The 27,164-nt window shown below is 42.5% G+C and overlaps 2 protein-coding genes across 9 annotated transcripts in view; one reads left to right on the top strand and one right to left on the bottom strand.

Moving 5' to 3' along the window:
* Positions 1-436: 436 nt before the first annotated feature.
* Positions 437-14,370, top strand: dpr16 (defective proboscis extension response 16). 4 transcript variants are annotated; one of them, XR_004303332.2, is made up of 8 exons: positions 437-1,166; positions 2,596-2,999; positions 11,551-12,101; positions 12,183-12,462; positions 12,618-12,844; positions 12,907-13,012; positions 13,906-14,081; positions 14,188-14,369. XR_004303332.2 is itself a non-coding variant. In XM_070207420.1 (7 exons), exons 2-7 carry the CDS (start codon positions 2,678-2,680, stop codon positions 14,022-14,024), a joined length of 1,605 nt encoding a protein of 534 aa, XP_070063521.1. In that variant the 5' UTR covers positions 438-737; positions 2,599-2,677; the 3' UTR covers positions 14,025-14,370. The 4 variants fall into 4 exon arrangements, 3 of the variants coding, with proteins under 3 accessions (XP_070063521.1, XP_070063520.1, XP_032289722.1); XM_070207420.1 differs by having other exon boundaries at positions 438-737; positions 2,599-2,999; positions 13,906-14,370; XM_070207419.1 differs by having other exon boundaries at positions 438-1,166; positions 13,906-14,370.
* A 2,220-nt stretch (positions 14,371-16,590) lies between these two features.
* cno (adherens junction formation factor afadin) overlaps positions 16,591-27,164 on the bottom strand; it is a 48,294-nt gene continuing 37,720 nt past the window's right edge. For 3 of the 5 annotated variants that reach the window (XM_002056546.4, XM_015170706.3, XM_015170707.3), the window contains 8 exons: positions 26,623-27,147; positions 26,304-26,551; positions 26,123-26,241; positions 22,047-22,340; positions 21,709-21,925; positions 18,341-20,429; positions 18,142-18,263; positions 16,591-18,076 (listed from right to left, as the gene is read on the bottom strand). In XM_002056546.4, the coding sequence (XP_002056582.1) occupies positions 17,884-18,076; positions 18,142-18,263; positions 18,341-20,429; positions 21,709-21,925; positions 22,047-22,340; positions 26,123-26,241; positions 26,304-26,551; positions 26,623-27,147 (3,807 nt within the window). In that variant the 3' untranslated portion in view covers positions 16,591-17,883. Of the gene's footprint in view, positions 18,077-18,141; positions 18,264-18,340; positions 20,430-21,708; positions 21,926-22,046; positions 22,341-23,568; positions 25,862-26,122; positions 26,242-26,303; positions 26,552-26,622; positions 27,148-27,164 lie in introns of those variants that run through there. The other 2 variants (XM_015170708.3, XM_032433867.2) reach the window with 2 other exon arrangements.

The raw sequence follows: 27,164 nt of genomic DNA, 5'->3' as shown, positions 1-27,164 counted from the left end.
GCAAAGTTAAAATATGACATTAACAAGCCCGCAACAAATACTGGTTTTAACGGTCTGTTTCCGTGAAACGGTTAACATGAGAAATTTAACAGACTGCTAGGAACAGTCATGCGCTACATTTAACAGCAGCCCACAGCATCCCATTTCTGTTGCGCTCTGCCCCTGAAAGCCAGGCGCAACGAAATGAAATGAAGCGGAACGAAGCGAAACAACGGCATAAAATGAGGGGTATGTGTTGCGAATCAAGCAAGCCGAACAGCGGCATGATAAGCAAATGAAATGCGAAACATGTGAGAAGCGGAACATCATTCAGGGGGAGCAACAGCACGCACGATGACGACAACGACAACGACAACGACAACGATAACCACGAGAAACGAGAAACGAGAAACGTCAGAAATCAGATGAAACTTTAAATTGGCAAAAGTCTGGCATTGGCACGCTACACGCGTGACTCCTTTTTTGCTGTGGCTGTTTAGTTGGGGATTTGCATGGCTCGGCGGCGGATGTGCGAGCGGGCGGACTGCAAAATTACCAAAGCGACCAAAAGCTGTTGAGAGGCTGATACATTCGAAAGGCGAGCGCGAAGTTTAAAATAAAACGAACATTCTTGTTGTTGTTGCTTTTGTTAACACCAAAATGTCAGATAGTGGGCGTTGGGCGTGCCGCAGCTACAGCAGCAGCAATAAATGAATACGAATGTGAATACGAATACGAATGTGAATGTGAATCTCAATGTGAGTGCTCAGCGGGGGCAACAGTCGCGCCAGTGTCTTTTGTGTGTGCGTGTGAATACAAATCAAAATCCAAATCCGAATGTGTCTGTGAATCGCAATGTGTCCTTTATAAATCAACAAAAATCACATTTCGAATTGCTGCGCAACGGATACAGCCAACAACAACAACAACAACACAACAACAACAACACAACACCAACAGCAAAAGATCTAAAGTCAAAGACGTCAAACGCCGCGCCAAAGGCTGATTGCGTCGTTGACTTTTCGTAAAATACAAAAATAATAAAAACAAAAAAGGAAAAAAAACGTAAAGCGAATCATGTGAGACTTGTGAATGCTGTGAAGAATGTGGCAAATCATTTGCAGCAGCCTCCAGGCCTAGGCGCCATTCACACACGTGCTCCTCGATTGTGCAGCATATCATATGATGTAATATATTGAAATATAATCCGAGTCGACTCTTTGCTAAGCACGTCTAGACTCCCCTGTGGAAAAGAAGGTAGATTTTAAACTCATTAGGGCATCTTTGAGCTGACAAAGGAAAGCCGTTGAGAAAGCATAATGAAAACAAAACGAAACGAAAAGCGGACAAACAGAAAACTGACGACCAAATCAATTAAACGTGGAAACAGGCTGAAGAGCAATTTTCACAGAGAAAATGATGTGAAAAGCTGTTCAATTAATTTCTTATAAATTACTAAAAGCAAATAAGTTAATTATTATTGAAGACCTATATCAATTGGTTTTAATGAGTGACTAATTGATGGATTGACGGATGATTCACTGTCAGAATTTTAAAAGGTGTTTAACTTATTTAAAAAAAAGTAAAAAAAAAAACATCCGCAACTGGTTAACGTCCGTGGCTAAGGATTTTATAAAAATTAAATAAAAAATAAAATAAGATACGAATTAAATATTAAGAAGGTCTTAGTAGAAGCATGTAGTAGCATGTAGAAAAACCCACACACCTGTGCTAAGGTTTCTATAGGCCACGATTAAATTTTACTTCTAACTTCTTTAAAGTGTCTTTCTTTTAAAAAAAATGTAGTCTAGGTTATGTGGCCCAAGGAAAGTCTGTATAATTTGCTGTATTTATTTTTACCTATGTCATACAATTGAGGTCAAAAGTATGTGAGTGCTAACTTGCCAGCTTTTGCCATAGTTTCATGTGTCATTTTTTGTGGCTTCGCATTGTGTTGTTATTGTTGCTGTTACTTGCCACAAGATGAATTCTGAAAGTTTAAATTGGCTGTGGCAGAAGCTGCTCTCCAGGGAGTTAGACTCTCTATTAACCTGGCAAGATAATGCAATGATTTACATATATATTTAGCAGCGGCAACATTCAAGAGGCCAGCTGCATTTGGTATTTGCATTCGGGTATCTACAATCTGGCTAACAATAGATGTGACTGGGCCGTTGCCGGGCGCAATTCATTAATTTATTGACTTACAATCAGGGCAGCTCCAGATTCGACTGCCCCCGAGCCGGGCAATGCGATTTCCAGCCAGTTGCCTGGCACTCGGCTGCAGCCAAGATAAATATGCATTCATCCCGTAACCTTGATGTGAATGGTTAGAAACTCCCCAGCTGAGTAGCCGCCCAAAGGTGGCTTCTGTGGTTTTCTACAAAAACGTTTTTCATTCTCGTATGCACTCTTCTTGTTTTTTTTTTTTTTTTTTTTTTGCGGTTGCCTTTGCCAAATAAAATGCGAAATGAGTTGGGGTTAGATTTTGGGCCTGCGGCTGCCTGAGCCTGGCCAGAAACATGTGAGCCAGAGTCACGTACGGAGGCTGTGACGAGTTATATGCAAATGCAGGCAACACAACTCTGGGAAAGCATTCAAAATATAATTAAATAGCAGAGCCAGAAGCACAAACAAGTCAAATAACAAATATGCATGTGTGTTCTATGCCGTGGGCCATGACAAGCTACTTGAGCTGATGAAACTCGGATTAAAAACAAAAACAAGCGAACAGCACAAAAAAAAAAAAAAAAAACAACTTAATAACAACAACAGCAAAAGCGAATACAAATACACATATCCAAGGTGTGACACGAAGCAGCCACCAATCCTCGCACGCAATAAAATGCGCTGTCGACGAGCAGCTGAAGGAGCCACAGCAGCAGGAGGAGGAGCAAAGCCTGGCGCAAAAGTTGTTGCCAGGAGGGGCAGCGGATTTGCTGCTGGATCTGGAGTCAAGGGAGCTGGCAGCGTACTGCTGGCATTTCTGGCAGCTGTCAGCTTTCGTGGCATGCGCACCCGTAAGTACAAACAGCTTTTACTTTATAGTGAAAAGAAACGGGCTGTTCCCGGAAACATAATCAACGGCAAAGCGAATCACTGATTGCTGATCCTGACTGACTGATTTGCTGATTGACATATCCACACAGCTTTGTTAATAGCAATTTGAAGCTATTTCTTTTGACTACTCATTGATTGACTGACTGATTGCAACAACTGATTGACTGATCAGCAACACTTAACACATAGGCAACTGATTGCTTGACTGACTGATCAAAACACAGCTTATAGACAAGATCAGAAACTGACTAATTGTCTGATTGATTGACTGACTGATTGCTGTGTGTTGATCAGCAACACAAAGTACATAGGCAACTGATTGATTGATTGACTGATTAACACACGGCTCACAGACTCGATCAGATGGCGCCGAATTTATGCAACTGTTTTTATTGAAAGACTGATTGAGTGCGCACATAGGCTCCTGACTGATTGATTGACTGATGGATTGATTCACACACAGTTTATAGACAAGATCAGATGGCGGTTAATTTATGCAACTTTTTATTGAATGACTGATTGAATGATTGATTGAACAGTCCAAATTTTAATTGAAACCCTCGACCAAGCCAAACTGGATAATAATCAGCATCAAAAATGTTAACTTAAATCTTAAAAAAGATAATTGTAAAAATGGATGACTTTCATTTTCATAGCGGGTGCTGGAGAAAGTACTTCAAGGAACGAGCACACACACACACGCACACACACACATGCATAAAAATAAGCATGCTAAGTACACATATTCTATGCTTGTAAATATGTATATGGCACATCCCTATACATGGTGCAAACTTTTTGGGCTACGTGCTCTCTTTTCCCGTTTTGTCTGTTTTCTTGCATGCATATTTAATTCAATTCGCACATTTTTGTGCAAGTGTCGGAAGTGTTTGCCAAATTTAATTTGCATGATGAGATTTGCCTGGCTGCATCGTTGTTTCAGTTATTGTTGTTGTTGTTGTTGGCAACTCGTTGGCACGATTTTTATAAGCTTGTCGAGTTCATTTAATCGAGCTAAGCAAATTTTCATTTATCCAAGCAGACACACACACGCACACGTAAACACGCTCATGTACAGCTTGATATTTCCTACACACCTGTCACAGGAATATATTCCGTAGTCGAAACAAAATTCATTACGCATACGCACTGTTGACTGGGCAAATACTATGCAAGTTTCTTGTTTTTTTTTTTTTTTTTTGTTGAGTGTGCTTTATGAAAATGACTGGCATTTCCTGTTCCAGTGTACACCAGAGCTGGTCTAATTGAAAGATGGCCCGGACAACTGGCAGCATCTGCAGCCTAGCTGCGTAGTTGATTAAGTTTTCGTCTGTTCAACAGGTCGTATGCGTGACGTGATTTCGAGTGCTGTGTGTTACGTGCTCGAATTACAATTCATTAAAACCAACTCCTGATAGAACACAATGAACTGCATACTGCTTTCATCTAGCTCGCAGCAGTTATTCCTTTGTTTGTTTGTCAAAACATGTTTTTCGAAAAATATCACAGAATATGTTATTTTGTTGTTTTGTGATAGTTGCATTGCTCCTCTCAGTATTTAATGTATGCCAAATACATTTCTGACAGTGGACACTTGATTAAAGAAAATTAAATTGTCTCGCTCGATGAGCTACATTTGAATAATAAGCATTTGGTAACATAATAAAAGTCTTTAAACATTTAGAAAATTGGCAACTTCAATCAAAATTGTTACATATAAGAATTGATTATGTGAAATAATCATAATCACAACCATCTATTAATCCTTCTTTATTTGGCCTGAGCTTTACGCAGACTAATCAATCTAAGTTGAGCTTTCTTCAAGGCCAAGGCAATATCATTAATAACACACGTGCCCATCCAATCTGCTGCTTATATGATTTAATAGAGACCAAGTGGGAAAAAGATAGTCCAAATGTGGCAAAAACAAACAGGCAGAAATAAAAGCCAAGAGCAGCTAAATAAAAATCTAAATAGACACTCAAATAACACTTAGGCCATCAATCAGCGCAACTGCCAAGGTCAGATTCAGAGCAAGAAACAGAATAGAAGTCAGACTTAGGGGATGATGGCCCGTCCCCAACTCTGGGTTGCTCGGTTAATTACATCAACAACAGCTAGAACAAACTACCAACTATATTTTATGCGGACTCACACATTAGATACAAGTATTTTGCCAAGAAACTGGCGTCCAGGACAAATGGCGGTCAAATGTCACATTTAATTTATTTATGGACGCATCGCAGGCACGCGGGGCGTGGCTGTCCGGGGCCATGGCTTTAATTAAATAACTGCGCTAAGTGAAGCCAAAGAGTTGATGTCGCTAATACAGCCATTAGCCGAATTCGTGCAGAGCTTGTAAATTCTCATTTCCTGAGATGGAAGCTATATATCATTCCGTACTGCAAAATGTCTGTGTGTGTGTGTGTGTTTGTGTGTTTTGCTGTGTGTGTGTGTGCAATACACAAATACTAAATTTAATTTCCAAAGCAAACTGGACACTCGGCTGCTTTACAAATTTTAAAAATGTTTTATACAAGTCCGCGTACAGTCCGAGTTAAGTAAAGTCCGAGTAGATATTGCGCATGTTTATTTGTGCATGCTCAGCGATCGCCATTCCTCGGGAATATGCTAAAAACAAAAAAAAAAAAAACAATGGAGGGGAATCGCATGCCTAAAAAGGGTAAAGAGTCGCCCCATGCTGTGTCATCATCAGCAGGAAAAACAATCAACCCCGCGTCAGTTTGAGCCCGACATACACATACATGCGTATGTGCTTTTCATGCGAGTATTTGTTTATTCCTCTGTGCAAATTAGAAACAACAAAACAACCATAAAAAAAAAACAACAACAACTGTTGCAATAATAACAATGCAAACTCAGCAGGCGGCCAATTGTTAGTCGCTTAACCCGCGCTGAAAAGTAGGCAACATTTTGGCGTCGCTTTAAAACAATCAAAATAAGTCGACAGCTCGATTTCTTTTTTCTTATTTTTTCATTCAAGAGTTTAATGGGCGCCACGCCCACTCTACGCTCGGCTGGTGTAATTACTAAAAAACAAACTGAAATGCCAAAGAAATCAAAGTAAACGACGATGTGAGCGCCGCCCCGTCATTTGCTAAAACAACACGAACACAATAAAAAGTGCTGCGAATGTGCAGGACAATTAATACCCTGCCAAGCATAGACATACATGTTAGATAGGCATGATAATAAAGTCGCTGCTTAAACTCAAGAAAAGAAACTCTCTTAATGTTTTTTTTCCCCCTATGGTTGTCAGGCAAGAGGTGTTTTATTAAACCTCAATGGTGCATTTCTCAAATGTCTTTTTAATATGCACATATTTCAATTAATAATTGTCATATTTAATTCTATTAAAGTGGAAAAATATTAAATATAAATACAGTTCATATTACATTTTACTTTTTTTTTATTTTTTATAATATTTAAATAAAAATACCATAGTTTAATGTAAATGCATAGTATTTAATTTAAATTTGTTGGCATGTTACTGTAAATACGAATAACTTTTAAGTTAAATTATTTAATTTTGCGTTGCGTTTTTTTTCTTCGTATAGTTTTCCACTCAGGACTCAGAGCTTGAGCTTTGGCTCTTTGCAATTTTTAATTAAGCAATTTAATAAAATGAGGAATATATATTAATAGGTGTTTTTAAATTGTTAGCTGCAGAAGAAAAAGTGAAATAATATATTTCACTTGTTCTATCCCAATTTATATACCATATTGTAGAGAGACTGACTTGGATTGCCACAAGACCACAATTGTGCACACAAATGGAATGCGTTAGAGGGTCATGTTGGTTTGATGGAATATGCAGCAAACACGGCGACCCAGTCACACTGCCCCACTTGGCAGGGCAACAGCAATAGAAACGTGCGGCTGTTGATAAAATGTGTAAAACTGTTGATGTAGGTCGGGAACTGGGAGGGCGGCGCGCTGGTCAGGGGAAACTTATGATTTCATACTTTTCTCTATATATTTTTCTGTTGTTTTTTTCTGCTTCAGTTCACAATGCGTGTACGCTGTTTTGGTTTAGAAGCCAAACCGCCGCCGGATGTGGGTCTGGTGCCCAACACAACCGGATTCTGGCTTTAAGCATATTGACTTCTTGAGTTTCTCTGAGTGTACGGTTGTGTTTGAACTGTTCGATTATGCATGAATCTAGTTGTGTGTGCTCAAGTTGGCAAGTGCGTGAGCTGGCCAACATTTGTTGTGTGTTACGACCAAATAAATGACGAGTTATGCCTTCCAATTAATGTGCTAAAATATGCGTATGCCAACTGTAACTACGTCTCAGGGCCCTGTCTGCAGCTCCATTTGACTAAAGCCAAATAAATAAATGTGTGGTTGCCTTCTGGGCGCATAGCTTGACGGCCGAGGCACAGAGACGCGGTGTTTGTGGCCACGTCATGCGGTTGCGTTGCCAGGCCAGATGCCCTTTAATTTTTTCGCAACAGCTGCTGCCGCTATTGGGTGTGAATATGCGTGCATTGAAATTAAAGTAACATCAAGTCAAACGACCGTGAAAAGGTCGTCATAAAAAAATGGGAGGAGCGAGCACACATCCCTGACAGGGACAACTGTCTGGCTGCGCAAACAAGCTCAAATTTGACAGACCATAAAATATTAATTGAAAAAATAATGCATTGAATTAACAGCACAGATATATATTATGCATGTTTAAAAGGAAATAGGAAAAATCTGATTATTCTAGAGACAGTTCTTAAAACTCTAATCCCAATCTTTTTTAATGCAGCCTAATGAAAATTGGTTTAAATTACATTTAAGAATATTATTAATACTTGAATACTTGAATATTTTGCATCTACACTTTAACTAAGGCACACACGGGAACAACAATAAATGTTTGTGTCACGTGTAATTAATAACAAAAGAATTAACGCAAGCAAAATGAAAGGGCAAGTGCGCATGGAATATAAGCCTGGCCAGAATTGGGCATGTTGAAGGCGTAATTAGGCCTTAACTCTGGGACACAATTGGCCAAGCGACTAACAGATGACGCCAACTGGCCAAACAAACAGGTTCCTTTACTTAAATAAAAGCAAACATTTGCTGGGCAAACTTATAAGTTTTTTTTATGCCGTTCATTCCGAACAATATAGCAATCCGATATATCATTTCATATTAAAGCAGGCCATATATTTTCATTTTTGGCTACGTCCTGCGTTCCGCTCTTTGCGTAATTCGAGGCGCCAGCTGATAACACAACAGACAGAAGCTGTGCTGCTCGCTCTCAGAAGCGCTTCCCAATTACAAACAAGCTGAATTATTGCTAAACAGTTTGCTGTTGTTTTTATCCCTGGAAAAGTGCCGTAAACAGGCGCCTCTTGCCCAGCCCGAAAAAGGCTCAACTAATCATTTGCTCAATGAATGTGAAGTAATTTTTAAATTACATCGCTGACGTCACATTAGGCAATTTCTATACCAGCAGCTCTTTAAACTAAGCACAAGCATACATACAATAATTGTGACTATTATTCATTAAGTTCAGTTAAAAACTATCAGCCTGGTTTTTTTGGGCTTTCCAGCCGGCAATGAGAACTACAAACATTTATGTTTCACTAATGAAAAGGGCAGCACGCTCAAAAAAAAAAGGTAATAAAAGTGAAAAGCCGGAAAACCCGAAATCAGTTTATGTGGTTTACACAACTGTTCAACTAATTACCACAGCAAATGCTGTTGAAGCTTTAGTTGTGCAGTGATTGTTCTTGTTATTGTTGCTGTAATTTATTTCGTATTATTTTTATAAACTTTTGCCGGCAAATAGTTTTTAATTGCAACGATATGTGCGGGCAACAATGACAATATAAAGTTGCAACTTGGCCACAAAACAAATGCGACTACAATAAAAGTTGCAAATTTTGTTTAAATTTATCGCCAGCTTTCACATGATTCCATCGAATAGCTGACAACAGCAACTTTTGAGTATTAGATGTTGCGTTTAAAGCTACTTTTTTTTTCAACAATTTAAAAACAATAAACTTGGCCACTTAGTTGGCCAACAGCCGGGGGCAGCAGCTGCCTCAAAGTGGGCTAAACTATTTTAGCAAATGCCCTTTTTTTCGCTCCACAAAAGCATTTCCATAAAATTGTTAACTTGTGCGCACATTTGGTGTGTATGTATGCGTGTGTGTGTATGTGTGTGTGTGTTTGTGTGTGTGTGTTTGTGTGTGTGTGTTTGTGTGTGTGTGTTTTCATTTGGTATTACATTATTTACATAATAAATACTTAGCTATAATTTGTTATGCTGCGCGTAAATTTGATGCTCGAGGCGAAAAGCAGGCGAAAGCTGCTGAAATACAAAACGATTCTGAGCGGAATATGGGGGGAAATGGAAATGGGATTAAATTCAGTTCGTGCCAGAAAGTAGGCGTACAACAAGCACACAAAACGCGAATGGGCGTGATCGCCTGCCTGCGCGGGCGGGTTTCGGAATGCAGGGGGCGTGGACGTTTCTTATTTTTGTCGGTGGGCCATCTGCGGGATTTTAATATGCCATTGAGACATGGCCTCGAGCTACAAACTTGATTTGATGATGATAAAGATGAGGCACATCAATTCAACCAGGGGGACGGAGGGTGTATAATGTGCCTCCACAGTAGATCAATTTATTAATTTAAAGAGCAAGCCGGAATAGGAACGGTTGCGAAATCATAAGAAAGTCGTGAAAAAATAGGGAAGAGAGGGAAGAGACATTGCTACCAGTGCTTCTTGTACTGTTCCAGTGAAACATGACCTGGTCCCAGCACCACAAGCAGCAGCAGACCACCCACAACAGAGAGCGTATGAAAATAATAGTACTTGAGCACATCCCTGCTGGGGTCGTGCACCAGCCACCAGGCATGCCAGTACAGATTCCAAAGGATCAGAACCAGTGCCAAGGTCAGGGCAGCCAACCTGGTCCGATAGCCGAGCACAATCAGCGTCATCAGCAGCAGGCCCAGTCCATTGAAGGCCAATGCTTCGAGTCCCTGCCCCAGTCGCAGCAGCGTAAGATACATGCAGGCTAAAAGTATGCGTCCAGCAAGTCGCATTAAGTGCTGCGGACGACGATTGATCAGCAGGGGCACGCCTGCCCCGGCTCCAGCACAATTGCGGCACGCTGCCGCCGTCTCCTGGGCATCAACGTGCAGCAGCAGGAGGCCGCCGAGCAAGGCAAAGTTACGCAAGAGCAAATGCAGCTGCCAGGGCTCCATATGCATATGGAGCTGCAGCAGCACCAGACTGGCGAGCAGCGTGACGGCCACATTGACCCACACACGTAACAGAATCAGCAGCGAGCCCAGCAGCTGGCCGAACAGATTAACGACCACAATTAAAATGGAAAGCATCTCCGAGCAGTTCAGTTCTATCTGCAGGTACACCAGCTGTTCGAAAAACTGCTGCCACGTTCGCAGCGCATCCTCCAAGAAGGTGGCAGTCAGACAGAGACGTGCCACAAGCGGCAGCAGGCGGCGACTGCGGTTGCTGACCGCATCCGTCAGTTTCTCCGACCACGCAAACAAACGCAGCCGCAGGGCATCAAAGTCCATGCTCTCGGGTCCGGGAAAGCTGCCTCAACCTAACGTAATCCTCTTTTCGTGGCAACAAGGATGCTTAACAGTAGCGAAAGCGGCTCAAAGTTTTATTGGCGCTTTGCGATATTTCAAATTTCTCTGATGAACGTTAAAAATACTTTTGACAATAAAATAATGGTCCAACTATGGTATTTAAGATTTAATTTAAAAATTGTCAATATATTTCATTTCTATCTGACGTGAGCGTTTGGTTATTTGAAGACAAATCAAAGGGCCTAATAAACCAATTTAAACATAATTGAAATAAGGATTAAATGCATCGCAATAACAAAATACATTTAATAATAATAATTTGTTGCTTGAAAATCGTATGCACAACTTTTATTCAATTACAATTTCTTCAATTGCTTCTGTGTAGGCTTTGTCCAGGATTAGGACCTGGTTTTGAGTCTAACCATGCAAAAACTAATTTTAAGTTTAAACTTACCAAACACTTGGCAACCGCTGAACAGGAAACATTCTTGGCAAATGAAATAATTAATTTGTTCAAAGAGCATGTAAAATTTGAGATTAATAACTTTGTTTAGCCTTTAACCATTTTATTGAAAATGTATGCCACAGGCAGAGCACATCGAAATTCGATATACTTGGTCGGGTCATCTGTATTTGGCTTTAAGATTAAATTAGGCATTTTATAGACACATAGCTATGATTTTTGGTAAGCCCACAAAAAGTTTCAAAGTCTGAAGTCTGGCTAAATTGCATTCACAGTCGATTGCTGGGTATCTGCAGGTCGAGCATAGTTATGCTCAATCTGTCCTGGCAGCAGCTTATTGGCATAAAGTATTCATTGAAAATTGTGTTACTTAAGTCTTGTATAATTCAAATAAAGTTACTGAGCTTGATTAGATCATAGACCCACTGATGTCCTCTTTCTTGACCTATTTCGCAGCACTGGCAGCAAGTGCGTCCACAATTGGCGACAACTCATCGCTAATTGCGGCAACAAACGGAGCAACTGATACCAATCCGGCTTTCACGACTGCTACAACATTGCTGGACCGAGTGGGCGTCAATCAATTGGCCATTGAGCAGAGCACAACGGAACAGCAAACTGCTGCGGACATTTGGAGCGAGCGACTCGATACGGCAACTTTGACAAAGGGCTTCTCGATACCCACGTATTTGCCACCGTTTCCGGATTTCATTGCTGCTGATTTGCCCCAGACACTGACAACGACAATGCCGCACAGCCGAATCCCCGCGGGCCAGGACAACGATGCCAACTCCCTGCAATCGGGTCTTAATAAGCAGCTCCACTCCCAATCCCAGCCCCAACCACATATGCGTCTACATGCCTACGACAGTGAACAAAAGGAGCAGCAGCTGCGGCGAGAGAAGCAACTGGCACGTGAGCGGGAGCAGCTGCCACGGCGACAGCTCAGTCTGCCATCCCGGAATGTAACAGTACAGGCGGGCCAACATGCCTATCTGCCATGTCAGGTAAGTCGATGTGGGTGCCAGTTGATTATCATGATTGAATGGCAGCAACTCAAAAAGCCACCCACTGTTTGTCCATTGCAGCTGCATCAGCACTCAAACAAGCCCCTCTCCTGGGTTCGACTACGGGATGAGCACATCATAGCCGTTGATCACACAACCTTCATCAATGATGCACGTTTCGCAGCGCTGCTCCAATCATCGCAGGCAAATTTCACAAACAGCCTATTGGAAGCCACAAACGGCAGCAGCCTCGGCTGGACGCTGCTCATCAAATATGTCAGTCTGCAGGATACCGGCTGGTATGAATGCCAGCTGGCCACAGAGCCAAAGATGAGCGCCAAAGTGCAGCTATTCGTCATAAGTAAGTCGTTGCGTATGCAACTTTTACCCTGATATTATAGCTCTACGAACCCGAGCAGGACAATTCACTAAGTATACACTTGCAGCTGAATTCCTATATCATAGACATATTGAGGGATATTCAATTCTTAATTGTCTTTAACATCTCTTCAATAGCACCCAAAACGGAGCTAATTGGCGATAAGCAGCGCTTTGTCAAGGCCGGCAGCAGAGTGGAGCTGCATTGCATAGTGCGCGGCACTCTGGAGGCACCGAAATATATAGTCTGGTATCGTGAAAAACAACAGGTCGTCGCGGAGAACGAGGCGAGCGGCATTGAGAATGGCTGGTACACTCAAATCGATCGGAACATCTTTGGCAGCACGGAGCACAGTCGCAACACGGTACGAGAGCACAAATATTCGTTCAGTGCATCAATCTAAATCTCCAATCCTCACCCACACAGATTGGCAGTCTGGTCATACCCGTTGTGCGTAAGACCCATTCCGGGAACTACACATGCGAGCCGGAAAATAGTGATGCAGTTTCCATACAGCTGCATGTACTCAGTGGTAAGACGAACCCAATAAAAATGGGTATAAGGGGTACAAAGTATTTGTGGACTGTCCAACTGTCCAACTGTTTCCAACTGTCCGTCTGTCCGTATGTATGAACGCAAGGATCTCAGAACCTATAAGAGCTAGAGACTTAAATTTGGAACGTCTGTCCTCTTAGTATCCGCGCAGTACGAGTTTGTTTTCGATTATCGATAACTTGCTCATTTTCCAAGTCATCGACCAAAGTCCATATTAAAATTATGTTTTTTTTGAGCAAACCTCGTAAGTTAAAGGAGCTGGAGTTACATGTGGCTCCTTAAATAGTGCGTACATATCAAGTTTCTTTCATTTTATAGCTATCGCCACCTCCGCGCTACCTTCCACTAAATAAGCCAATTGGAACTAACCACCAATTGAAACCACAATTTTAATGCAATTTTCATGTTGAATATGCGAAACATAGATCTACTGTTGAAAATTTCATCAAAATCAGTTAAGAAACACAAGAGTTCTTAAAGAAAACGTGTGGTTTTATATATATTGGCAGCCCACGTGTCAACGGCAGCTAGCGGAGATTGCAAGAGTTCCTGTATGCATTGTGGTTATGGGCTGCTATTTTAATTAGTTTTTTCATCAAAATTAATTTGTTGGGTTATGTCTGTAAGATAGAGGCAAGTGGTTTGTGTTTGAAAGTGGTGCAATATGTCACAGGTTCGATTCCCCAGTGCGAGGGAAATTTTTTTGTATTACAGCCCGAGCCCGAGCTGCATTTAATCTTGGTAGAAGCAGGTTCATGTTATACCCTAGTCGGGAGCTCCCGACTAGAGCCTCTTACTTGTTGTATAATAGATTTATAGTTAATATGTTATATGTTAATATGAATATTCACTCACCCCCTTTCCTTGCAGGAGAGTATTCCGCCTCAGCAATAATGTCCACAGCTGCCGGCCTGTACAGACATGAACATGGTTATAATAGGCTCCATCAATGGCTAATATTTCTGCTGGTAGCTCTGCATAAGACATGAGCACATGGTATCCAAAATTGAGGCATTATCTTTTTAAGGCATAACATTAATTTCTAGGTAAATTGCACACCTTATTAACTTAATATTATCGCCGACACTTTCGGAGGTGTTTGCAGATTTATTTCACATCATTTCAGCACATTTTCCTTTATACAATTTCTAGATAAAAAATGTCATGTCCTTTGTTATTGCTATTGGAATTAGATTGCTAAGCATTTTTAACTGTAAGCATTCGATTAAGTTTAAGACTAAGGGATTTGCGTAAATAAAGCCAGAGGCGTATTAAGTAAGAATCTAAAAATGGAAAAAAAAGAGAAAAGTAAATAAAACAAGCAGACGGAAGTCAGCTCGTTGTTCTAATCAAAGCTATATGTGTACTTTAATCGGAGCAGAAATGCCACCTTATTGCGTTACATAATTCATAAAAAAATTAAAATACCCTCAAATGGGAACAAAAAGGGAAATAAATATCAATCTGAGAACAAAAATGTTTTTTAAAGCTTTTATTAGAATAACTGCACTATCTCGCTCTCTGTCACTGTCTTCTTCTCCTAATCGGAATATGCACAGTTAAATGCGAGCTTTTTTCTTGTATACAATTGCATTGCTATTTTCTCTATTGTTTGATTCGCATGAGAACATTTAAGGGCGAAGAAATGACGATAGATTGACATACAATAATGCAGTTAGCCAACACACACAGCACAAACTAAACACATTTAACTTCATGTAATTTATTAACTTTGTTATACACCGATTTTGCACAGAGACACGCACAGAAGACACGACCGATCAACGGAACAAACGTGCACTGACTAAACTGTAGGTCAGCACCATTACAATTACAATTAAGAGCGCAACATATGCAATGCTTGCGCTTTTTACTCTCTCTTGGTTGTGCGACTTGTTCCAAAACTAAAATAACGGGATCAAAAGCACATCGACCAATGGCGTGAAAGTACTTCACTTACTCAAAAGCATCAACGTGAATAAATTATTTCCCACGAGCTACAATATCCACTCGTCGGGTAAATGTTCTCTTTTAAAAGACTAATATTTGAGGATTTGTTCGAATAGGACAAATATTCAATGGCACAAAATAAATATTGCAATAGTTCATAGTGAATTACTTTCCATGTACATTTTCAAACTTGAATTGAAGTGAAGAACTCTTAATACATTTGTTACTCCTAATTCATAATCGCATTTTAAAACCCTGCTATTCTCAAAAGCCTGCAAAGAGTTTTTTTACCGCTGTTCTTGAAAACTTTTCAGTCTTTTCATAACCTCGATTCAAACTCATTAAATAGTTGCAGTTAGCTGCCATTTTTTATGAAGCAAATTATCTACGTACATACTACCATATAGTATATATACATATTGGAAGATGGAAGTAAAAAAAGCGCCATAATTCAGGACGGAAAAGATGGAAGAGAAAACTTTACAATTGTGTGGTAAGTGCTGACGCCTTTTGTTTTGCTTTTCTTTCATTGTTTTCTGTTTTCTGTTTTTTTTTTTTGTTGGCTTTGCTTTACGGGTTGGCAACTATAATTTTCCGCGATTTTCTTGATTGCCCTCGCCGCCTTTTACGTAGCTCATTTATCAACACGGCAGACCAAAGAAGCCATGGCCAAAGTTTTATGGCCAACTTTGAATTTCCTTTGCACATTCTCATCTTTTGTGCACACCTTGCGCTTTTCTCGTAGCCACAGCCACTCAACAGACAATTTACAGCTGGACAGCGGAAAAACAGATGAAAGAGGAAAATTGTAGATGGAGCTGAAAGTAAGATAACAGCCTGGCCTAATCACTTTTTGATTTATTTTGCCCCAGCAGTGTTCATCTTTTGTTGCCTGTTGCTCTTGTGCGGGGCATAAGAGTGTGAAAAAATGATCATTATACAAAAAAAAAATATACAATAAAAAAATAAGTATCTTTGGAACAGATTACACCAACTGTCAGCAGAGCTTTTCTTTGAAAAGCACATGAAAAATAAGTATTTTCAATTTTCACGTCATGTGCCCATACATACGCTCAAGTCCGCCCACATTTTGTGGCCTTAAGTGTTTAAGTTTGCCGTCTTTCGCTGACTTCACTTCAGGCCAAGAAACTTGGCCCGCAACTGTGCCTAGTTTAGTCAGTAAATTGAAATGAAGTCTGCCTGACTCATAATCTCTGCCTGTCCAATTAACTGTTCTGGCAAGGCATATCTTTGCCTTGTTTAAGAAGCAAGCATGAAATGGCCAATAATTGCAATTGGCCGGACTTGAATAATTACCCCCTTATAATGGTAAATGTACAAGTTGTTAACTTACATGAAGCTATCGCAAACTTTTCAAAAAAGTTTATTATTTTACCCTGGCCTACCTCATAAATAATGCATTCGGGTAGTTCCAACACCTGTTGCAAGCTGGGAACATTTCACAGCGCATGCTCTGAATTCAAATCTGTTTTGGGCGCCAAAGCTGGCAACTGTTCCCAGCTAAAAGTATCGAGTACCGAGTAAGTTTCAAGCTACAGCAATGAGAGTTGTAAATTAAACATTGATTTATGTAAATTTATGTAATTAATTTAATAACCTTTTATTTGCATAAATATGCACAATATGTTACTCGTTTTGTGTTCGATATATATTTTAAATTTGTTTAAATCTAATCGCGCTTAAAGTTGAACTAAAAAGCAAATCTTCGAATCGTCATTATTCTTCGAATCGTCATTATTTTCTTGACTTTCTTTTTTTTTACATAATATTCAAAATGTTTAAATTTGCATTATATATATTTGAAATACTTGGAATGCACAAAAATAATTTGTTGCTCTTTTGCTGTTGTAAGTGTATTATTATTATTATTTTTTTTTTTTTTTTGTCAAATAATTTGTATGCTATAACAAATATAGTTGTATATATTTTGTTTTAAAGCCATTAGGTTCTTGTGTAGTGAAATCCTATTTGATTTAAATTGGTACATTTCGTCTATGCATAAGGTTTTTGTTTCTTAGTTTCTTTGTTTGTTGCTTTTAAAAGGTGTACGAAAATGTTTTAATTAAAAATATATATGTATATATATCGAATCTTTTGTATGTTTGTAAATATACATTTTGTTTTTATACTCTTTAATAATAATTGAATAATTGGACCATTTGTTATTTTTGACGTCGTGGCTTATCATTTCCTATTATATTTATAATAATAATAAACATTTCTTCTTGTTCCGCACAATTCCCAGGTAAATATCTCTAAGCTAACCCACATCATTTACATATTATCGATAAGGTAAATACTAAATATTTTAATCTGATGCAACAGTTTCTCAAATATATATATATATATGTATATATATCAAATATATGTGCACATAAACATAAACATATATGCATAGGCATATACTTATTCGGATTGGGTAAAGAATTATGTTTAAAACGCTTTACAAATGTGGCTCGCCCAACTTCCGTTGCCCCGTCTCCAGGCTTTATAAAATTAAATATATATATATTTATGTATAGACTATTGATAGAATATGCTAATTTCGCTTGTCACTAATTGAATTCAGTTAACGTTTTGTCTGTAATCAATTAACTCGTTTAGCTACACATACTACGCAACTATGCGATCTTTAGATCGGATTAACGCAATAACTATGGATTGTTTATTGCCTTGCTAAGCAAATTCGTTAGGTTTGTCATGTGTCTGCTATGTATGATAAATATATATATTATATTTGATATATATGTATAGCTATTTAACGTAACAACTTGGCCCCCAATTCGTACTCCTGATTAGGTGATTCGGTGATTAGGTGTTTCTGTTTCTGTTTCTACTTTTGGAAATTTGGAATTGGACATTAACGTCAGCTGATCCTCAGTGCACTGCATCGATGTCTCTTTGCGCTCGCGATATTTTCAGCTTATCCTTGGGCGTATTATCCTCGCCCGATTCCAGGGCAAACATCTTCATTTTCTCCTTGAAAGACAGTTTCTCTGGCACCGCATCTCCAGCGCGCTGCTGCTGCTGCTGTTGCTGCTTTTCCGCCAGGCGACGTGTTCTCGGATCTCTGCAAATATATTATACAAATCATTAGCTTACATACGCGGAAAATATGGCTATCGTATCACTTACCTGTACACCTCCTGGGCGCCAATGACGCCAGGCGTTGATTGCACGCTGGTGTTCCAGAGCGCCGCATCCGGCGTGGCCGGCATTGAGGGCAACATCGAGGCATCCATATTGTGCTGTATATACTGCGACGAGAGAATAAGAAAATGTGTGTGTCAGTAGCTGGAACAATTCTAGGTATCTTTTGCTTAAAGTAACTCACACTCGCATCCTCGCGTATGGTGTCCAAATCCTGATGTTCCAGCGCGTAGCTGTCGAGCAGATATTGTTGCTGCTGCAGCTGCTGCTGCTGCTGCTGTTGCTGGATGCCTAACAAGTTATTGTCCTCATCATGGAAGCTTACCCGCTTGTTGTCTCGCTGCAGCAGCGGCGGCGGCGGTGTGCCCATGCTCATCCCCGTGCCCGTGGCCGACACATAGGCGGCATTCAGCTCCATCGCACTCAGCGGCGAGGCTTGCATCGTATTGTTGTTGAGGCTGCCACTCAAGTTGTTGTTGTTGTTGTTGTTTGTGGCGCCGTGCATTGCCGCCTTTTTGACCTCCACAGCGGCTGCCTGATTGCTGGTGGCCGTCTTAAGCAGTCCCATTGAGCTGGAGCTGGAGCTGCCGCCAACACTCGTCCGCATCTTTTGCTGTGACATTATCAGATAGGAGCTATTGCGTTCCGGCGGCGGCGGCGGCGGCACCGAGCCATCCACGGCGGCCGTCTCATTGTTGTTGTCCTTGTCGAGCATGGTGAGCTGTGTCAGCTCCTTGGCCAGACTGGATATGGGATGCTCCGTTTGCAGATGCCGTTCGTCTGCAAAGCTAGCCGACTTCTGCGACTTGGAGGGCGAGGAGGGCGCACCAGCCGAACTGCTACCAGAGCCTCCCTCAGAGTAACGATTATGCTTCAGTATGCTCTTCGGCTGCTGTGTTCCAGCTGCTGTTGGTGTTCCAGCTGCTGTTGCTGTTGCTGTCGCTGCTGGTGATGGCGCCGCAGGCTCGACGGAACTGCTCTCGTTGATCTCGGCCAGCTTAATCTCCGTCTGGCGGTAGCTGGTTATTGGTGTTTGTATGGCACTGACCTGTACACCACTCGATGACAAACGGAACAGCTCCTGCACGTTGTCCTTGTCGTAGGGCTGATCCTGGTCCTCCTCCTGTTCCTGCAGCTCCTGGGCGCGCCGCTCAAAGTCACGCTCCAAAATGAGCGTCTTCAGCTGCTCTTCCTGCTGAGGACTGCGCGCCAATATGGCCGACAATTCGGCAATTTGCTGCTCACGCCATTGTCGTATGTGCTCCCGTCGCATTTCCAGATCCTTTTCGCGCTCCTCGCGCTCCCAAGGATTGCCGCCACTGTGCAGCGATCGCGGTGCCGTCTGATTCGCCGGCAAATAGCTGCCCTTAGGCGGATCCAGTGTGCTGGCCACATAGTTCATGCCCGGCGTCAACTGCTGCTGCGTCGCCTTGAACAACGGATGCGTGGCTGTTGGCGGCAAAGGCGGCTTATCCTCGCCCAGCACATGGCTGGCCAAATAGCCTGCTGCCTGTTGCTGTTGCTGCTGCTGGAGTCGCTGCTGCTGCTGTGGCTTGGGCGCGGTGCTGGGCGGCCCTGCTGGCTTACTGGGGGATTGCAAGCTACCAATCGGCTTTGGTGGCAACGTTATAAAGTTCGGCGACGCCTGCTGCTGCTGCTGCTGCTGCAGTTGCTGGTGTTGCAGCTCGTAGAGGGCTGCTGCCTCATGCAGCTGACTACGTCGCGCATGTTGCTGATAGTCAAGTCCGCCGTTCTGATAGCCTGCCACATATTCGTTCACATTCTGCATGCTCTGGCTGCTGCTCACCTGTTGCTGCTGTTGTTGCTGCTGCTGCTGTTGTTGCTGGTGCTGTTGATGCTGCTGCTGGTACATATTGCTTATGTTGGGCATGGATGGCGCCAACATTTGCTGCATGCGCAGTGTGTGCTGGAAGTTTTGTTGGCTCTTGGCGCGATTGTTGAGCGTCAGTTGTTGTTGCTGCTGCTGTCCATTCAGATTGTTGCTGCTGTGTGCAAATTGTTGCTGTTGCAAGGCATGTTGCTGTTGTTGCTGATGTTGCTGTTGCAGCTGCTGCTGTGCACTTTGCTGACTGTGATAATAGGCGGAAACTGGTCGACTCGGCAGATTTGCGCTAGCCTGCAAATGTTGTTGGTAGGGTGACGCCTGCTGCTGCTGCTGCTGTTGTTGTTGCTGCTGTTGCTGTTGCAGTGCGGCAGCATGCGGGGAAGTGCCATTGTATGCGCTCATGGCGGCATGTGCAGACATGCTTGGTCTGTAAATAATAAATAACACAAATGCTTATTTAATTTTCTCCAACCAGCTGCTGTTGCTGCTGTGAGTCACATGTGTTGCTGTTGTTGCCGTGTAGCTGGCAATTTTAGCCATTTGCAACGTGTTGTGTAATTGCAAAAGGTGTGCCAACAAGGTGCCCAATAAACTTGGCGCTGTGATTCGTGTAGCTGTTGCTCTTGAACTTCGTTTGCAGGTGCGCCTGAACACAGCAGCAACTCACATAAATATTGTCAACGTGAACAACAACAACATGTTAATTACTCACTTACATGCCGCATTTCTACCACCTGATATTCACTTTGTATGGGAATAAAGCCATAAAGTAATTTCTTTACACGCAATGTCATCCTAGAATAAGCCAAGTAATTTTTATCGTCTACTCACAACAGCAACACGTAAAAAGAAAAACCCAAAGTAAACAATTGTTGCTTAATTTTAAGTGCACCCTGGCATTCTGAAAGAGTCTGAATTAATATTAAACTTTGCCCTTTCATATCTGGATTCATTTAACAACGAAATATTATTAACTTTTTTAAAAACTAAACATGAGAAATATGCAACTTGTTCACAGAAATCATAAGAAATAAATAACTTAAAATATGATTTAAAAAAGAAGCCTCATTAAATTTAATATTCAATAAATTATATATGTTTACGTTCTTTGAGTTGAATTGACGTTGATTAGACGCCGCCCCATATATTTCTTTATATTGAAGCGTTCTTTTAATTGGATATATATTTGCTTCTGATTTCATATTTGAATTGATGCGACATCTAAATCTTATTTAAAACCTTCTTAAAACACTAAATATTGCACTTTTTTATAGAAATCATAAGAATCATAAATACATAATGAAATAAATACAAACAAATTTAAAAAAGTATCATGCACTGCCTCCTCCCCCTTACTAATTTTATAAAATTTTTTGAATAGAATAGAATAAATAATTCATTTGGCTGGCACGAATTGTAGGCTTTAAATAAATCAGAAAAAATTGTAACATTCAGTCTACGTTCGAAAAGAAAAACTGAGTAAATTATTAAACCAAAGCATGGCAAATAAAATAAATTAAAAAACATTATGCACTTCTTCCTTTCCATTATTAAATTTCTAAACAACTTTTGAATAGAGTAGAATAAATTATTCCCTTTGTACTGTAACACTGAGTCTTAATTTAAAAAGGAAATTTGTTCATTGTATTTATTTATTTATAAATGATATATTTAATAATATTTGATTTGAAAGAAGAAACACTTACCGCTCATTCAAAATGGGTTGACTTTGATTTTGTGCACGATACACGCTTAAATTCTGGTAGAAGCCCTGCTCGTTGCCATTTCCATTTCCATTTGCATTTGGATTCGAGTTCGGATTTGGATTGTTGTGACTGCCATTTGCCTGACCTCCGAGGACACCGCCTCCGCCCGCATTGTTATGCAAGCTGTGCGTGCTGCGTGACTTGGAATTGGCCAGGGCTGTGGACCAGGTGAACAGAGAGAAGGACGAGAGAGAAATCAATTAAGGCATGTACAGACAGTGGACAGATTGTTAGTGCAGGGGTGAGGGCAGGGTGTGAGCAAACACACACAGACTTACATATGTTGCCAGATCCCGTGTGATGATGCAGAGCCGGCACCGATTTGCTATTGGGCAGGTGTGCAGCTAGGGGACTCATGATGCTACCGCTGATGTGGTTGTTGTTGTTATGACTGTGACTGTGACTGTGACTGTGGCTACTGTTGATGTTGCTATTGCTCAGGTTTAGGTGCTGGTTGAGGCTGTGACTCGTGTGGCTATTGGCAATGAGCGGCCCACCGATGCCGCCCAACGATTTGGACGATTCGGCGCCGCCCATGCGACTCAAATCGCGCTCAGACATGCGGCGATTACCTGATGGTTAGCCCCATTATCCATAGAGAGTGCAGCACCATAGTGGAAAGTGGAAGGGGAAGGGTATTTATTGGTGTACGCATAGTGGGGTAGAAAGATAGTTTATATTCGTTTTAGTAATCTTCAAGGTAAGGCTATAAGTAATTATGTGTATGTATGTGTGTGTGTGTGTTGCGTGTTTATCAATTTTAATGATAAATGCATACAAAATGTAATTATAATGTGCAAATACAACAGCACAAATTCAAATGCAAATACAAATACGGTTATTAAATAACAATACACAAATTACCAAAAAAAACTGTTTGAATATCTAATAAAAATACAACATAAATGGATAATAGACAGCGCGCTGATAAAAACAAAATTATTACGAATAAATTGCATTAATAATAAAAGAATGGCAACAACAACAGCATGCATTATTTATCTGCTGGAACAACAACAAAGTAAAGGTCAAAATTTTCGTATTTCGTATTCCTTTGCTGAAATTAAAGAGTTCTAAAAAACAAGCGAAAACCTAACTAATAAATTGCCTCAAATCGAAAGCACTTTAAACAAAACTAAATAAAAATAATTTAAAACTATACAGTTCTCTAAGGCAAGTAAGACAAGACAAAGATTTAATACCCTTGCAGACAAGTAGGATATATATAGAGCTGGGAGCTAGATGCACGATAAGATTTGAAGCTTGTCACGCTGTAGCTATATATACATATAGTAATATATAGTGCTCTAATACGTTAAATTTCTACATCTGCCACATAAAGACAAAACTATGCCAAGTTGTAAAAAAAAAGACTGTGAAACAGACAAACGATATATTGGCTCGTCTGTTCATGTTAATGAAGAACTTGCGTCCTGTGTCCGAGTTGCATGTCGTGACAATTTTATAATATGCTCTGGAAGTGTAGAGTATTTTTGAATCGATTTTAAAGCAATATAAAATTGAATTGTAATTAAATACAAAAAAAATCGCCTAACTGGAAAACTAGATAACGCATTGCAAAAGTTGGTACAAGAAATAGTCAGCCTAATCAAGAATATAAATGCTTCTATATATATCAGCTATTATTTGCTTTGCAAGTGTACATTACTTTTAAATCGATTATAAAGCAATATAAAATTCAATTCGAATAAAATAAATATATATCGCCTTACTAAAAAATAATACAATGCTTTGCAAAAGTTGGAATATTATATATACAACAACAAGAAGAACAAGAACCTCGGTGCATTGCAATTGGTTTGTCATCTGTGAGCTGCGCAGAGCAAAGTCGTTGCAGTTGCTCCCAAGCGCCCAGTTCCTGGCCTGGCATTGGCATCAGCATCAGCATCGGCATCATCTTTATTATTAGCTGCGCACTGTACGCAATCGGATGAGGAGCAGGAGCAGGAGCAGGAGCAGGTCTCATCGTCGTTGTCATCGTCGTCGTCGGGTTCGCTGCAGCTGCAATTGTTGCTGCCGCTAGCCAAAGACAGCAGCAACTTGGCCGTGGAGGGCGGTGAGCCGGTTCGCTGTTGTTGCTGACGTTGATGATGCTGATGGTGGGTTGGATGGTGGGCTTGATGACGGTGCTGATGTTGGCGTTGGTGGTGCTGTTGGTGTCGCTGCTTCTGGCGCTGTTGCTTGTTGCGTTTCAATTGGCGCACGCTGTGCGCCTGACGATTGTTGCACATGACGCTGCGACGACAGGGCAGCTGACGTGCCAGGGCCAGGGACTGGGTTTGCGGAGCAAGTGGCTCCTTGTCTGCCGCCTGGCAGCTGTCATAGCACTTGAAAGTGGCTGTCACATTGTCGTTGTCGTTGTTGTTGTTGTTGTTGTTGCCGCTGCCAGCTGCAGGCCGTCTGTTGCTGTCAACGCCACGACAATGTTCACAACAAGGACATTCGCAGCTCAGCTGCGGCAACTGTACGTTGTAATCCTTGCCAGCGCTGCCAAAGAGACTCCACTCCTTTAACTGTTTGATAATGTCGTCCTGTTCGTTGTGCGTCAGACGCCCACGGTCGACGGCGGCCAGCGCCGATGTGGACTTGGATTTGGTTTTGCTGGGTGCCAGACTTTGCCGCGCATCCAAATGGGCGGCCATTTCACGCACCAAGCCCTGGCCCAGGGGTGGCAACAGATAACTGGGACTGAGGTTCGTATGACTGGAGGCGCGACGGGTACTGCTACGATTGCTGCGATTGCTGCTGTTGGGAAATTCTGTGGTGCTTGGCTTAAGAGTTGTTGTGCTGGCACAATATTGATTGCTTTTATGTACATTTTGTGTGCGGGAACAAGCACAGGAACTGTTACTAGGAACTTGTAGGCTGAATAAAGGATCACCAGCAGCTGCTGTTGTTGTTATTGTTGGTGTTGTTGTTGTTGTTGTTGTTGTTGTTATTGTTGTTGCTGCTGTTGCACGCAACCCTGACCTTTTATGCGAACGCTGAGCGTTGAGCTGGCGCCGATATGGCGACTGTTGCTGCTGTTGTTGTTGTTGTTGCTGTTGCTGTGTTGGCTGCCGCAGCAGCGGCATCCGCTCAATGGACTCGCTGGAGGAGCGTTGGCTGTTCGAGCCAGAGCCACCGGAGCTGTAATCGACTGCGGAGCAATTGGTGGCACGTTTCGTGTTCAGCTCGCGTCGAATTTTTTGTATAAGCGGCATCCGTTCAGACGTCTGCTGCTCGGTGAGCAGCGACTCGGTTGAAGAGTTGCTTACGGCAAAATTGCTGATGGCATCGTGCGTATGATATCGGCGATCGATGGTGGAGCCGGTTGCTGCAGTTGGCGCCGGCTGCTCCAGATCAAAGCTTACGGTTTTCCGATAGCCAGCGGCCGGATTGCGTTTTACTGTGGACAACGGGGCAAAGCTGTTGCTGCTGCTGCTGTTGTTGTTGGCCGTGGCAATGCAGGGACGCTGCTGCTGCTGCTGCTGCTGCTGCTGTTGTTGCTGCTCCTCCTCGTCGTCAATGAAGGGTATATCGCCCGAGTCGGCCATGGAGGCGATGCCCTCCTCGTTGAGCGGCTGATGCGCATCGCTGTAGCTGGCGAAATTGGTGAACGATTCCTGTGAATTGCGCGCTTCTTGCTCCAAGGGCGCCGGCTCATCCAGATACTCCTCAATGTAAATAGAGGGCGGCGGTGTTCGACGCAGCGGACGCATTGGACTGAAATGCGGCGCCGCAACAGGCGGCTGATAATAGCCGGAATTTGGCTCATTCGACAAATACAAACTGCTCGCCGAACGGGCTATTGGCCGGGTGTCCCTATAGCGCGGATCGATGTGCAGCTGATGGCCCAAGGCGCACAGCTCCTCCTGCAAACAGGAGGCGCTCAACCGTCGCACTGGAGGCGAGGCGGATCGCATGCAGGCAAAGGACTCGCGACGACTGCGATTCAGGCTGTCGTCCGAGATGGAGTTGTTGTAAAAGCGCGCCTGCTGTTGATACGAGGAATGGCGACGTTGTTGCAGATGTTGTTGCTGTTGTTGTTGCTGCAGTTGCAAATAATTGCTACTGCTGCTGCTAGTTGCATCTTTTTGCGGCGGCATGTTCAAAGAGCGAATGCGGGGTTAGGGGGAATTCAGTTACTTTGGATTAGCTTACACAACAGCTCGACAAGATCTGTGTGTGCATGTGTGTGTGTGTGTGTATTTATTATTGTTATTTACTTTCGTTTAGCAGCTACCCAGCACCATTTCTGTGTGTCTAATGTGAGTGTGTATCTATGTGTGTGTGTGTGTGTGTGTGTGTGGTTGTGTATTGGCTGGGCGTGGCCGGAGCTCCAACTACTCACCACGCTGTATAACCGGACTGGGCTGCTGCAGCAGCGTTGCCAGACCGTGATAAATGGCGCCCTGTTTGGCCACCTCCAGACTGACAACCGGACCCGTACGCACCAAATAATCCGCAGCGCTGCAAATAGTTTGGGGAAGAAGGGTATTAACAGGTCGATCTTTGATTTGAGCCACGCTTACCGCTCCTGTGTTATGCCAATCAGGCTCTGGCCATCGACGCGCAACAGCTGATCCCCCGCCTGGAGACGGCCGTCGGCATCGGCAGCGCCGCCGGGCACCACGCTCTTGATGTAAATGCCGAGACGCTCCTGGCCCGCACCCTTGGCGGCAACGATGGACAGACCCATGCCATTGCTGTTTTTGTGCAGCTTGATCAGCTGCACCTCCGGCTGGGGCAGCTTATTGGACATGGCGCTGGAGCTGCGCGCCTGTTTCGATATATATATATATATGTATAGAGAGAGAGAGCTTGTTGGGAAACTTTAATAACTGAACTCACATTGAATTGATGCATATAAACCGTCCAGAGTCCAATCGATGTGGGCTGGGCCGCCAGACGGCACATGCTCTGCTGCTGCAATGGATTTAGAAAGTCCACCAAGCCGGTGGGTATGCCGCGCACCACATCACAGCTGAAGCCATCGTCGGGCAGCAACAGTGCCAGATGCAGTTCGGGTGACTCCTCCAAACGCACTTCGCGGCCATCGGCACGCGTTAGCTCATCCGCCACGGATTCGGCCATGCGTATGGCCGTGTCCACCAGATTGCGTGGTATCTTCTCCTGTTGCAGCAGTGCACCCATTTGCAGCGAGTTCAGCCGAAAGCAGGAGCAGGCCAATTGCTGTATCTCCTCCACTGAGGATTTGGGCGCCTGCAAGAATTGCGCACACTGATTGATCTTGGCCAGATGACAGTCAGCGGCCAGCTCTAGGCCCTGGCGCTCAGCCCACAGTTCCAGCAGCTGCAAACGCTCCGTCATCACCTTGCCCCACTCCCCGGTGCACATGTGCGAGTTGGCCACAATCTAAGATAGAGGGGAAG

This window comes from Drosophila virilis, chromosome 2 (genome assembly GCF_030788295.1).
Source record: "Drosophila virilis strain 15010-1051.87 chromosome 2, Dvir_AGI_RSII-ME, whole genome shotgun sequence".
Lineage (NCBI taxonomy): Eukaryota > Metazoa > Arthropoda > Insecta > Diptera > Drosophilidae > Drosophila > Drosophila virilis.
The sequence above is the reverse complement of the archived record's forward strand: the minus strand, read 5'-3'. Positions and strand labels throughout refer to the sequence as shown.

Bases quoted from the DNA above. Each gene is read 5' to 3' on its own strand.
- dpr16 (XM_070207419.1), top strand. The intron at 3,000-11,550 runs GTAAGTACAAAC...CCTATTTCGCAG, and splicing joins CTTTCGTGGCATGCGCACCC to CACTGGCAGCAAGTGCGTCC. The intron at 12,102-12,182 runs GTAAGTCGATGT...TGTCCATTGCAG, and splicing joins ATGCCTATCTGCCATGTCAG to CTGCATCAGCACTCAAACAA.